The sequence below is a fragment of the Numida meleagris genome, chromosome 5, assembly GCF_002078875.1.
Source record: "Numida meleagris isolate 19003 breed g44 Domestic line chromosome 5, NumMel1.0, whole genome shotgun sequence".
NCBI classification, from domain to species: domain Eukaryota; kingdom Metazoa; phylum Chordata; class Aves; order Galliformes; family Numididae; genus Numida; species Numida meleagris.
In genome coordinates, this window is record NC_034413.1 from 60,814,453 (window position 1) to 60,829,128 (window position 14,676).

General features: G+C 42.1%; 1 protein-coding gene across 1 annotated transcript in view; it reads left to right on the forward strand.

The window, feature by feature from the left end:
* DIRC2 (disrupted in renal carcinoma 2) overlaps window positions 1–14,676 on the forward strand; it is a 63,125-nt gene that overhangs the window by 3,304 nt on the left and 45,145 nt on the right. The window contains exon 2 of the mRNA XM_021399948.1: window positions 6–285. Coding sequence (XP_021255623.1) covers window positions 6–285 — 280 coding nt within the window. The remainder of the gene's footprint in view (window positions 1–5; window positions 286–14,676) is intronic.

The following is a 14,676-nucleotide window of genomic DNA, read 5'->3' on the forward strand; positions in this document are numbered from 1 at the left end:
CGCAGTCGCGGGGGGCGGCGGGTGGCCCGGCTGTGCCGGTGCCGGTTCCGGTTCGGCGGTTGGCGCCGGCCGCGGGCCGCGTGTACGGGCGGCGGTGGCTGGTGCTGCTGCTCTTCTCGCTGCTGGGCTTCTCGCAGGGCCTGGTGTGGAACAGCTGGGGCCCCATCCAGAACTCGGCCCGCCTGGCCTTCGGCTTCAGCGGCTGGGACATCGCCCTTCTCGTCTTCTGGGGGCCCATCGGCTTCGTGCCCTGCTTCTTCTTCATGTGGCTCATGGACAAGAAGGGTGAGCGCGGTGAGGGGCGGTGGGGTCGGCACGCGGGCTCTCGCCTCGCCCGGGTCAGGCGGGGACGCGGCCGAGGCCTGGCTGCTGCGAGCCTCAGGGTTGGGCAGGGGCAGCGTGGAGCCGCAGGTGGAGTGTCCTCGGTGAGGCCCTGGTGGGGGACTAATGTTCGAGGAGCACTGGGAATGCTGTTTTAGGGACGCAGCACGCACAAAGGTACGTCCAAAGTAGTTTGTGAGGCAAGTGTTTAGAGATGTTACGGAACTGGGAGGAATTATGGAGCTTTAACTTCATGTCGAGGTGCTGGTCTCTGCACTCTGGCATGTGTGTGGGTGTTTGTCCTGGAAATGATGGCACCGACATTGGTGTGTTTTGGCGGTCAGCTGTTAGGCTCATGTTTGGATAAATTTAGTGATAGGGTGAGAGTGAGTGGCCTCAAGCTGTCGTTGTCCTTGAAGTTGTTCAGGAAACATGGAGATGTGGCACTGAGAGACATGGTTAATGGGCTGTGTTGGTGGTAGGTGGATGGTTGGACTATGGATGGTCTTAGAGGTCTTCTCCAACATCAACAGTTCTGTCATTCTATGATTTCATATGCTGAGAAATGATGATTCCATGGTTTCTTAGAATCTTAGAACTGTTGAGGTTGGGGAAGACCTTTAAGACTGTCTTGGGGCAACTGCTGCATCTTGATAAACCCGTTTGTATTTGGATAACTTCTGCACAACCTATGAAGTTTGTGCCCAGCTACCCTAGGGACCACTGAGGTGATGAGACAAAGCATGTGTGCCTGCAGGTTTGAGCTTCTAGGCCTAAATCCACAGAAGTGTTCGGTCTTTTAATTCCAGTTTAAACAGGTCTCTATCAGGAGATGTTAAGTGCTGCTCATTCTGTTTATGTAGGATTTAATAGCTCGTTTGTGTGTAGCGAAGGGAGGGAGAAAAGATGTAGCAGAGAAGGCTTATGCTTTGAGGTTGAAATTGGTTTTCCTAAAGCAGAAGTAATGCTGGGGGAATGAAATCTATCGGGCTGAAAACACTTTCTCCAAATGAGTCCTTGGTGGCTCTACCGCCATCGCTCTAGCAACTCAAGCTTAAGCCAACAGTGTCTACTTAGACATTGCTGTGTAACAGTGTTGTTAATTATCTTGAAATTCAAGTTAGTTATTTCATTTTCTATGGTGAAAATGACAGCTCTGCTTGTGTTATGAAGGAAATAGAACTAAACTTGAACCTGTGCTGATAGAAGAGGTTGGATATTAGGTAAACCTTCTTCTCAGAAAGGATAGTGAGGGTTTAGATCGAGCTGCTCCGGAACGTGGTGGAATCACTGTCCCTGGAGGCGTTCAAGAACTTGGAGATGGTGACACTGAGGGGTGTGGTTAGTGGGCATGCCAGGGATGGGCTGATGATTGGATGAGCTGTTCTTAGTGGTCTTTTCAAGCTTAATGATTGTATGATTCTAACTGAGTGTGTATTTTTAGTTAATTTTCTATGGAGTTAATTCTGATTGATGGAAAAAAAATACTGGAATATCTTAAATAATTGCTTTATTATTATTTTAATTCCACAATCAGTGGAGATACTGATACGAACTACCTCTTTGCTGTTGATGTGTTGTTGTCCTTGTTGCAAGAGTTCCAGTTTATAGCCTTATGGATAATCTTAGTTCATTGGTTTCATGCATGAAGAGTACATCATGTCTTCAGAGAATGGTCTTTGCATAACAGCAGGTTTTGTGGGGGCCCTGTTGCATTTCATGCTGTTTTTGGATCTGCTGGATGATTCCCATGGAGAACGTCGTGCTTTCTCCTTGTCTTGATGGAGCGAGGAGTGCCAATGTGCCTGGCCCTGCAACATCCCACCAGAGCCACCTCATCAGGAGGGGTAGAAAGTGCCTCCTGGGAGGAGCAAGGCTCTGAGGCTGTCAAGTTGGCTGGGTGTGACCTTGCGAGAGCAGTATTTCACTTGCTTAGGGATACAAGTGCTTGTCATTATACTGAATTTACTCCCTGTACCAAAAATACAGAAAGACTGCGCCATTTACTCTCTGGGCTTCGATCATCTGTCACTGGAGTTAGCTAGTAAAGAAACTGTCAGGAAAAAAATACATTTTTGAAGTGTCAACATTTAAAACCTGGCATGTATCAGAAGTATGACACTGTGGATGATGCATGTCAAGGTCTGTGAGAGGAGGTTCTGCTTTTAGATAGTCCTGTGCCTCACAGTCAGAGGTGTATCTAGCGGGTATCAGTACAGAGCTGCCTGCTGTCAGAGAAGTGAGTGAGTGTTACGATGCTTCAGGTCAAGTCCAAAAGTATTTATCTTCTTGGTTTTTCAGTTGTTCTGTGTAGCATATAGTTTGCAAGGGAAATCTGTTTCTGTACCAAACTTCTGTTGTAGTTTGTACGCCTCTTTCTTTTTTTCAGTGCTACTTATAAGGGTTTGGTTGCCTTTTATCTCCCTTTAAATGAATTCAAGTTGAAAGGTTGAATATTCCGCAGTAGGCACATTAACAGTGTGACTTGTAGAAGCCTTTCTTGGACTGTGGGATTCAGTTGTGGCACAACTTTTCAGGGAAGCATGGGATGTCCCTGGGAAGAGAGGATAGCAGCATTTATTTTTAGTAAAAGTTGTGCTAAATAAGCAACCATCGTTAACTTATTTTCAACAGTGGGGGTCTGGAATGCTCACATTACATTTTTTTTTGGTTTCTTAAACCAGAAGGGCTTTTTTGCTTTTGTGAACTTCTCCCTCTTGGCATACCAGATGTGTTCCCCTGTAGACCTGTAGTGATTTCCTGGTTCCTGCAAAATTGAGAGTGAGTTTTCATCTGTAGTTATTGTCTTCACAAGACTGCATTAGCAAAATACAGTCTGAGCAGATTTGGTAGGAATAGGCAAACTTCTGTGAAGGGTGATAATGCAGAAATGAGTCTTTTAATGAGTCTTTGAAGCCTTAGCACCTGCATGGTATTTTGCTGGGGGATATAAATTGAAATATCGTTTGTAATGTTGCTGAGCTCGTGTTCTTAGAAATACATTAGTTTTCAGACACTTAGCAGGGCTCACATATCGCAGCTGGAAATTCTTTGGGGTTGAGCCCTGTTCCCCTGCCTGAGCTTATACTGTGGCATCTGACTTGAGAGGCTTGGGGACAGGTCTCCAAACTCTTCTTTCCAGGGAGCTGTCATGGGGACAGAGGTGGTATCCATACTGTTTCCTGGTCTTGCACTGGGCTGGGTGCGTGTTGAAACTGAGGAATTACGTTTGCTAATGTCGTTTTTCAGTATGTGCCATTTTGCAGTAGGGGAGTTTTATTGTTCTTGTTGGTTGGTTTCTTAGTTTAAAAAAAAAAAAAGTCAAGAAGTGAGCGTGCAGCAGAGCAAAATGTCACATTGGGTATGTTTCCTTCAGCAATAGGGTAAGGGAGCCCTTTTAAAATAATTATTATCAGAGAATCAGTATGAATTAAATGGGGAATGATTTCAGTGTGCTGCTGGATGGACCCTTGGTGTTTACAAGATTAAAATTAGCTACAGCTTGTTACCTGATGCTCGAGTGGTTAAGGATGTTTTGTGCCTGGAGTATTTCCTGGGAACTCTAAACATGCGTACAGGCCCATTAGGGTGTTTATATCTCTCAACTCCTCTTGAAATCTAAGGCTTGAATACTTGAGTTATGGATCTGGTCCACTGGTCATCTTATAAGTTAAGTTCGTAGTTACGATGTGAGACACAGAAGTAATATACAATATCAGTCTTCATTATGTTCCCATGTAATCAAGAAAAGGCAATGAAGAAGGAAATAATTTATGATAATTTACCTTAAACTAATTTAATAGAATAGTGATATTTTTCATTAACTTCTGGGATACAGTTTTATCTTGTATCAAGTTTGCATAAATGCTTATTACTGGTAAAAGTGAAATGAAATTTATTCCTTGGTCCTTTTTTTGTGAAATGCTATACGCTTACATGGATTGTTTAGATATTCTCAGTCACTTTTTTTTGGTTAAAATTAAATTTGCCTAGTATTGTTATCATAGCGATTAAATTATACAGTAGAGAGAAAATCTCAATAATGTAACTTCTTTTTCTGGTGGAGATTGGCCTGCGTTTTGAAATCATTAATGTTTTTAATTGTATAAATAACTCTTCTTTTTCTTAATATCAAGCTCCTGATTTCACTGCTGTCTCATATATCATCTAGGTTTCTGGTTCTGTCCTTTGAAGCATTTGATAGTTCTTACTACTTTCACCAGGGAATTTTGAGGTTAAATCCTTTAATACAGTCTGACAAATTCGTAATGGATATTGAATGAAAGTGGTAAATCGGGCCTTACTCATGTAAGAAAGTCTTAATAACTGTTCTTTGTGTGTAGCTTATTTTGTACAATAGACCAAGAATTCTGTATAGCAGTCTTTGTATGTGAAGTTCCCACATTGTCATTTTGTGCCACATGCATGCAAAAGCTGATCTGGCTTTTAGGGGTTTGGGCTCAAACTCTTTGTCCATCATGTGTAGCTTATTTTGTTCTGGGTCACTGGGACAGAAGGAAGAGGATTCAGGTGAACATCCTCTTCCTAGTCATGTAGGGGGTGTTTGTGAAATGCCGTCTGTTTTTGAGTGATGTGGAGCTGAGTACGGAGAACAAGCGGGAAGCAGTTCCAGATACCACTGGATTTGCAAACAGTTAAGTGAAACCAGCAGATGGGGAAGATTATCTTTCCACGAGGTATTTCCGTCGTGCTTGGTGTCTCACGGTCCTATCTGTTATTCAGGCTCTCGGACCAAGTGACAGTAAATATAGTTTGGAGCGTGCTGCTAATAATTTCAAAAAGTTGCAGCAGGTCTAGCTGCTGTTAGTCTCAATGTCACTGTCAGTGGGCAATGGGAAATACTTTCCATGATGACACTTGCAACAAGGTGCTGACTTTCCATGGCAGTACTTACAGTTCTGTAGTGTCCCAAGTGATCGTAAGTACATGGAGTCTTGGAGAACAGAAGGACAACAACAGATGACTCATGAGCCTTTAAAGGCTTTCAGACTTTAAAGCCTGAAAGTTTTCATCTTGTGGCAAAGAAGCACATTTTCAGCTCCCTTTTGCATGGTCTCAGAAGTAGACTTTTCTTATCTCAGATCTATGACTGCAAGATACAGAGGCAGTATTTCAGAATGACCAATTTGATCATTCACAGGTCAAATGTGAGCCTCGACTAAGTATTCCCAGTATAAGACGTGGTGTAAGACTGCAAGACTTTCATGTAATTTGTTCAGATCAAGCTAAAAGGCTTTACCCACTTTGAGAATAAAAATGGTTTATACAGACACAATGGTTCTGATAGTACAGCTTGCAGGATATAAAAACCTGTGGGAAAGCTTATAGGTGTGAAAATATGGGCAGAGTGGTAAAGACCCAATAGAAAGGAAAGCATGGTGTTCTGGCATTCGACTGAAGTATGCTTAGGTTATGAAGAGTGTGCTGTTCGGGAACTAATTCTACTTAGTAGCTTTAGTATTAATGGCAGAGGTCTTGTTAAGGCCAACAAGAGCAGCAGAAGGTTCCTTTGGATTTAGTGAAAGCTAACTGTGAATTTAGTGCTTTCGTTCTGTTCTCTCTCATCCTATGGAAATACTCTACTGCGTGGCTTGAGCAGTGCCTATTTCATTGTCTCCTAAGCGACACTGATCCAAACCTATCAAATTCTGTGAAAGGGATTAATTTTCCTAAACTAACAAGTCTTGGAAGGAATGAGATGAAGTTTTGTTTTTCCGTGTGGAAAGATGAAAGAAGCAATTAAAGAGCTGAGCGTGGGTAAATCCCAGTAGAATAGGTATTTGATCAGCTTGATTATATAGAACTTATTTTGATGAGTCACCGTGTGTGCATGTGTCTGTGTAGACGTGTTTTTTCTCTGCACCATCAGAAGAAAAGGAAGACTGAACCCAACTCAGCATATGTTGCTTCATTTTATATGCTGTGGCTGCAGTGAAAGTCCGGAGAACACTTGTGCAAGTGTTTGCAGAAGTGAGGACTCATTAGGGAACTGATTGGCCCACCTTCATTGGAGTGATACACGCTCCAAAAGATCACTTGAGATACAGAGTGATTAGCAACATAGAGTGGTTTAATTAGGATCTGATGAGTTGTATTAACTTGACACCACTATGATTCGTTATAGCAAAACCAGCTTGATTGTGAGCAGCACTTCCCATGCCTCCTGATGGGCTGGATTGAGTGGAAAGTATCAATCAGGGCTGCAGGCAGATGTCCTCTCCTGGAGGTAGCATTCTGTTGGTATCACCCCAGTCTCTGCTCTGTACCATACTTCCACAAACACTTCTCTTTATACCACAACTCTCGGAGCGGCTCCTATGCTCTTTGTTCTCTTTGCACACTTCACGGCTGCTACAATGGTGGCAGAGGGAAGGGAGCAGTGGGGCTGGGATGTGAGGTGGAAAAAGAATAGGAGGCAAAAACAAAAGTATGCTGAGCTTCTTCCCAGTGAGTGAGAGACACGTTGAGCATGACTTGGCTTGCCAGCAGTGGACAGAGGGGCTGCAGGGTGCCTGTAACGTGTCCTGGGTTCTCTGCACAGCCACGAATCATGAAACACAGCTTCTATGAACTTGCTTCGGAAGAGCTTGTGAAAAACGAACTGGGAAGTCTCTTTAAATGTAAGTGCCCTTTTTTCTTTCTGTTCAGCAAGATCCCAGTGCTCTGCGTTGGCCAAACCTAAAAGCAGGATGCAGCCCAGTATTGCCGTGCCTGCCAGAAGGGTTTGTTGGGCTGTTTCTTTGCACTCCCTTTCCTTGAGGTCCTGTGAACACGACCGGCTTGCTGTGCTCCCTGGGGCTCCTCAGATATCGCAGATCTGTGCCTGCTGCTCTGCCCAAATGCAGTCCTTCCTTTTGGTGTGGTTTTGGGGATGAAAGATGTGTAGCCACATGACAGCAGCATGAGCTGGGTGCGTGTGGCTGCCCTGTCTGGCTGTACTCTGCTTCTGGAAGGCGTTTTATGACTGGGGCAGAAAGTGTGAAAACACCATTATGTTGTCCTCTGTCACTTTTTTTAGTTATAATCCTGGGGCAAAGGAAATTGTGGCTTGCTTAACCTTTTTCTAATTGGTCACATTCAGAGTGCTTCTGTCATTTCCTGCCCTGTTTTTATGGTTTTTACTGGCTCCTCACATGTATGTGCTTACTGTAGCTCTGTAGTCATGCTGAAGCTATAATTGTTATGCGGAAGCATATGATCACTGCTCCAACTTCTTCAAAAGCTACAAATTAAGCTTTCTCATGCAGATTTATTGTAGAGAGGATTTTTAGACTTTTTCCTCTTTGTAAAGCTGGAGAGCCATGTGACTCAGCATGAAGGAATGATGTGTTCTGAAAGTGAGAGTTCTTCTGCTTTTTGCAAACTCTGCTGGTGTTCTGGAATACAAGATTTCAAATCCAGCTGCATCTAGAAACATTTATTTGGCTATTTTTCAATGTTTGGGGAAGGTGGAGTTCTTAAATTGTAATTGATGAATGACAGGAACTTAAAGAACTGATCAGGAGCCTTTAAAATGTAGTGGATTTCAGACCTATTACAGTACCCCGAACAACAGGTGTCCTTTAGGATGATCTTAGTCTGAATCATGTACCCTAAATTGTTTGTGGTCCATTGAGATGTTGAAACATTGAATGTATTCACACACAGGGAAGTCAGATGCTGACTCCAGTGAGCTCCCTGCAAGTCACAAGACCTGCCTAGATATTACATTGTCAGGGCTGTTATGTCTCTTCATCCCCAACTCAAAGCAGGGTTGAGAAAGAGCAGAAACTTTGCACTTAGCATCCCACTTAGCGGATCAGCTGGGTGGTATTTAGTGTGGCTGCCAATCCTTGCTGCTTGGGTGCTTCTTGCTGCTCTGTCCTGGCAAAGCAAAATGCCTCTATCTCTCAAAATGAAAAATTTCATGCGTCATTGGGTGGTGTGGGCAAGTGCCACTAAGATAATGACAGAACATCTTCTGTGATAGATGTGTACAAGAGAGCCTTTTTTCCTCCCTGCCACCACAGGTAGGGCTCTGTGGTTAGCTGCATGGTAATTAAGCCTGCTGTGCAATTGGGAGTGCTTGAAATGAGTGGTTAGAGAAAAGACAAGCTTTCCTCCCCCCTTGTTCAGTGCTAAAATGGCTTAGATTGTCGGAATTTGTCCAGGAACGCAGCAGTGAGAGCTGCACTGAAGGCTTGTTATCTTGTACGTTCTCTTGACTTGTTAATGAGCATCCATGATTTAGCTTCAAAATTAATGAAGAGGTTTAGCCCTCCATCTACATTGCTACCTGTTTCTGTCAGTTGCTATGTGTCCCTTTATGTATACACTAATGTATACATCCATGCACACCCCTTTATGTTGCTTTTCAGTTAATCAAATGGAAAGAACTGATTAAACCATTCACCCAACTCTTCGTGCTTCAGTAAGTATTGGGGTTGAGAAAAGAAAGGCGATGGCTGAGACAAAGGAAGAAACAACACTTCTTGAGTGTTCCTATGTGAGCTGCGTATGGGTTTAGAAAGCACTCAAGGCCCGTTTTTACTGCTTCCTAGCATCCAGGCGAAGGGCAGACGTGACTTACCAGCTGTTGTGGTACTGCTGGTGGGACTGGCTCCTGTTTCTATGCACTTACAGTCTGGATAAATAAGGCAGAAGGGAAAAGTGAGGCAGAAGATAGGTGGCCCATCCCGTTTCAGCTGGCATGCCAGGAGGGAGGCAGGGCCCACTGTCTGAAGCCAGTGCTCTCCAAGGTGCTGTGCAAGGGTTAAGAGAGGTTCATTGCACTTGGATGAACTGTGGGAGGAATGAGGAATCTCTACAGTAAAATCTATAATATCAATAAACAGCTAAAATTGTTGGCTTCCCATGCAGCCAAGAAACGTAGCTTTAAAAACAGGAGATATTTTAATAAAGAGACTAAAAACCAGTTCTGAAATCACTGTTTTGATCTGCAGGTGAATACCATTCAACTCAGGGCTTTATTTGTCTGTTCAGGCCAAAAAAATTGGTCTCTGAACCGATAGAATTTTATGACGTTTGTACAGACTTGCAATGCAGACTTTAAGCTGTGTCTTATTCTGTTTGTTTTTCCAGTGTTGATGTTAGACTCTTTGGATGCTTTGAAATGCTTAGCTGACATACAGGAGGAAATTCCAATACTTATAAGTTACCTTTTTTATACTCCAAGCACAGATCAAACTCATTCAGTTCTTAAAACCAGGTGTACTTTATTCACTGCACCAAACTTCTAAACTGCTGCACGAACTCTGAGAGGCTTCCTCAGAATTTACAGTAGTGTACCCTGGCCAGGGTAAGATCCGTGTTAGTGGAGCTGAAGCATTAGTCTGTACTTTATTCAACAACTTTTTAGAGTTGATAAAAAATGCTGGAATAATTCTAAAACAGTAGGGGTCCACTGAGCACAGTATCACGTATCTTGTCCTTATTGAAGCAAATGAGAAAAAAGCACTCTACGTCCTCTTGGCATGGTTGTGATTGCTTGTTCTTCCTTCAGGTGCAGTCAAATTCTTATCTCTAGAATAAGGTGAGCAATAATGATTCCAATATGCTTCAATGAAAGAAAAGGGGAGGGGAAGGGAGATACCATAAAGCAAGAAGAGTTTTTACAGTATGAATCAAAAAGGAGCTGTGTGGTTAGAATGTAAATATGTCATCTTAGATTCTTAGCAATCAGAATACACATAAAGATGCTGCAGCTCAAGAATTAAGAAAGTGGTTGTGTGATTGTCATAGTAATTCTCAATTGCATTACATTCAATTTTGCTTCTCACAATTCTGTCCTAGTGTCTTCTGCATTTGCTTTAGTTGTTAAATGTTCAGCTGCTTTCCTTGAAGCTGACTGCTTTCTCTTAGAAACACTTGAGTGGCCAAATCATGTGCTTCGAGTCTCTTAATTTTGTTGGGATTTTTTTTACAAGATGCTTATAGCCTTATCTTTAGGTCAGAGCTTGCCTCTACCCTGTTGTTTGGTCTTAGTTGACAGGGATTTCCCTGTGGGTTCTTATTGCTGATGACTTCACTTCTGACATGGTGTCTCATCTGTCTTTCTGACCCTGACTGGAAGGTCTACATTGAACCACAGGAATTATTTTATTTGAAGTTGCTGTATTCATACATACAGAGTTTATTTGGAAAATGTATATGTGATGAAACAAATGCATTTACAAGAGATTTCAAACTCCTCCTGATAGCCTGGATGTCAGTTGCTGCAGACAGATTTTGTTACAACAGCTACAAGAACTCATAACGAGAAATTGTCCCTCTAAAGATCTTTCTCCCACATCTACATTTCAAGAGAGTTCTAGTACATATTCTGTCTGGGGATCAGAATGTACCTACTCCTTCTGTCAGACAGGAATTGAAGCGTGTTGTCTGGCAGAATCTCTTTGCTGTGCAGTCCTCCCCTGAGAAGTGGAACTGGGCTGTGTTGTGGGATTCATATTGGAAGAAGTCTGCCTGTGTCCTAGATAAGGCTGGGTGGGGCTAAATGTAGATTTCTGTCTAATTTGGTACAAGTGAGTCATATATGATAGAGCTTGGTTCTTACTATTCCATACCAGATGGGTTCTGTCAACTGTCTCGCAGAAAGCATGAATGAAATTCCTGAGAGTTTGCTTTATTTTCAATCCAGAACAAGTCCTGAATTCAAGTCCTAAACCTTTTTATGCGAAATTTAGATGCTGTTTTGGTAGCACCACTTAGAGCCAGGGAAACAGATGGAAATACTTGGCTTCAGTTTGGTTTTGAAAACACAGCTTATGAAAAACAGGTCATCAGCACCATAGACCCAGAGAAAGGAGATCCAGTTTGTGCATAACAGCACATCATGACACTTAAGGAGCAATTTTTGATGACTTAGGTATGACCTTGTAGTTGTTCTCTCTTGCTTGCAGTCTTTGTGGTTAGTTTCCAGTTTGTAATGCTCTCAAGTGTAGCTGATGGTATTCTTAAGAGCATATTTGTTTTCCACTGAGTTTCCAAACACAATTTATGCTCCTCTGCAATCAAGTGCTTTTGTGAAATCTACATCAGGCCTGAAATACTGATATATTTTTTTTCTTTTTTCAAGTTCCTTCCATTAGCTAGAAGGAAAGACTGGGACCACATCTCAGCTATGAATTCTTCTTATGTCAGTGTAAAGCTTCTTTTCTTTTGAGAATTGTACTGCTTGTTACAAGGACAATTTTTCTGAAGGAGGATTGCAGCTGATCATCCTCATTGACGTTATTCAGTCTGGCAAAGTGCAAGCACAACAGAAGTTTTGTTCACTGTATTTAGCAGCAAGGTACCTTTTATTATTACCTTTGGCGTGATTAAAATTATTAATAGTAATAACCTTGTGAGAATAAGTGGTACAGCAATTTGTGTAATTCTGCTAGAATGTCATTTAAAATGCAGAAATTTCTGGAGCAGTAGATGAACATGAAGCGGGGACTTCTGTGCAGAGCTTTCAGAATTGCCTGATGAAGTGAGCAGTTTAACCCAGCTTTGTTTTAATGTGGCTAAACACATCATCCACACATTAAGGAGGAAAAGAAACAGACCCTCCCCACAGAGTGGAGCATTTGTAATCCAGGAGAAAATGCTCGCATCGTATAGAGGATGCTTGAACAGTGAGCAGGGTGTCTGGACAACACATACAGAAACAGTTCCAGGACCAAAGAAACACTGTGAAAAACTGGAGCTCAGTGCTTTGCTTGCTGAAACCAAAGGAAAAAGTTACTTCATATATATTCAATTCATAGATGGGGAAAAAATGCAAGATCCCATGCTTCTTTTTTTTCTATTAAGAAAGGCAAAGCAGGAATTTGTTTGAAAACTGAATTTGCTTTAAATTGGAGGGAAGAGCCCAATTTAACAATGTATTGCTGGAATGGCATTTGAAATTGGTGAGTTGTTCATTTCTTGATATGTGTGCATCAAGGCAGAATTGTCTTTTTAGGTAGCTATGCTTCAGTCAAAACAGTAGCAGAGTGGCTGAGGGAATTCAAATGCTCCAAGTTGTGTAAGGAGGGATCCTTCTTGCTTCCAGACTGATCTTTAAAAACTGTGGAAACGTGCAGTGGGCTGATGTCGCTTGTTTGTAATTAGAGCATTGTTGTATTGTGTTTTCTTGAGGACTGATTTTAGTATCTGCAGTTGAAGGAAGGAAAACCCTTAAATCTGAATGCGTTTGAGAGTTGTGGGTGTAAGAAGAATCCACTTGAGTCGTGCTGGGTGGAGGGCTGAATTCTGCAGGTTTCCTCTTGGCTTCCATTAGGCTTAGCAAAAAGGTGAAACCTGTTCTGCACACCTAACTGGGGTTTTTCCCTGAGATGGATGATGCTTCATTAAAAAGGGGAAAAGCAGACGGACTGTAGTTGCCATTTGCGTGCTGCTCTGCACCAAGAGTTCTGTTCTCTCGGGCTGTGCAGCGCTAACCAGCTTGGGGTGAGGACGCATGAGATGTCTGTTGCTGTGGGACAGCAGAAGTAGAAACTTCCTCAGTTTTGACTTGAGCTTGTGTTTTGTGTGAGGCAGGGTTTGGCTTTTTACAGTCTGCCCATCTCATTTTCATGGCATGTTATTGCAGTGGGTGACAGGCGTGAGAAGGAATGGTCATACTTCTCAAAAGGCAATTAACAGTCGTTAATCATGTTCTTTTTCTGAATGACAAACTGCTAATTTACAGCAAGCATGGGAAGCCTGTTGTAGCTGTGCAATGTCTTTTATGAAGTTTCTTACCAAACTGGGCGTAGCAGATCGCTTGCTGAGATGCATGTCAATAATACAATGTGGGAGGAGATGCATTTTCTTTTCATTTACTTTAAAACGTATCTTGAAAATAAGACGTGCTGGAAAAGTGGTGAAAGATGCAGCACCCGTGTGTTAGCTATTATGGTTATTACAAAAGCCAGCAAATGCAGCGTGGGCTGCTGAGTTTGCAAAGCAGACTGTGTTATTAGCTGCAGGATAGTTAAGCTGTTAAACAGTATTGATTATTTCACTCAAATACCAATTTATATATATTTTTATTACGGACTCCATTTCTGCTGCAAGTTTTCTGTTACCACTGGAGGCGTTTGTCTGTGCAGAGAAAACCCATTTTGAGAAGTCTTTTCTTTTTTAGCTGCGTGTCAAATCTCTGATAGAAGGGGATTGGAAACTGGATGATAGATATTAAGAAGCTGTAGCCCCTCACCGTCTGTTAGTAGTTGCATTTACAGAGTAAAACTAGTGAAGTTAATTAGGTCCACTGAAAGTCTTGATTATTTGAGTTCCTTAGATCTTTTAAAGGGGAGAAATAACTTCTTGCAGGGTTGATAGGCTTTCTTTCCAGGCTTGCTTGGGTCACTGGCCCCATGGTGCACAGTGCTATCTTGCTGGTTGCCTTTTGGAGTAACACAACATTTCCAGCTCAGGTTGAGGACAATTGAGGTGCAACATTCAAAGCAAAAATACTTAAATAGTCCTAAATAAACAATTAAAGACTGATTCCTAGGATGAGATGGAGGATGTATTGAGAGTTAAAATGTAAAGCAGAATAAAAGGGGAAGGCGCTTGGAGAGTGAAAAGCATCGTGTAATTAGCAAAGAAAATGCCTAATATGCTCCTTCTGTGACTGTCCTATTTTCTTACTTCTTCACTTTTGTATTATCATTGTCAACATGCTTCTTTAACCAAAGGAATTTTTAGGTGTATCTGCACGTTAGGGTGAAACAAAAGGCCAAAGAATAACGCGCGCAATCAAAACACTGAAAAGTGGCACATTACAGTGCATAGAATTCAAGATGAGGACTTGAAAGAACATTTGGAAAGATCAAACGTATCTTGATTTTGAGGCTTTACCTGGGTAATTTTATTTTAAAATTACATGACATCTGCGGTTGACATTAAAGATAAGCCTGGAGTCAGTGCTGGTGGGAAATTTTGACATCCAATTTATTTTTCACTGAATAGTGTGCTGTTGAGTTTTGTGTTGGTTTTTTTTTTAATGAAACTTTTCTGCAGACATAAAAGAACTTTTTTTTTTAATGGAAAAAACAGAGAGATGTTTTTGATTTAAGAAAAACTCCTTATGTGTCCTGTGGTGATGTAAACCTGTGTTGCTGTCTAACGTTCATTTACTACTGTGACCTGAGCTGCACCTGGGCCACGTGGCCCGCATCTGTCCTTTTCCTTGCTCCTCCTCGAAGTGGCACGCTTTGCCAACTGTAATTGAAAAAGATCCTGGCTTACGTGGAAAATAAGGATGTGATGCATACATTACTAGGGCTTCCTTGAAACGCTGCAGCAGTGTTTCCAAATGGAAGACTTTAGACTTCTCAATTCAAAGGATTTGTGTTT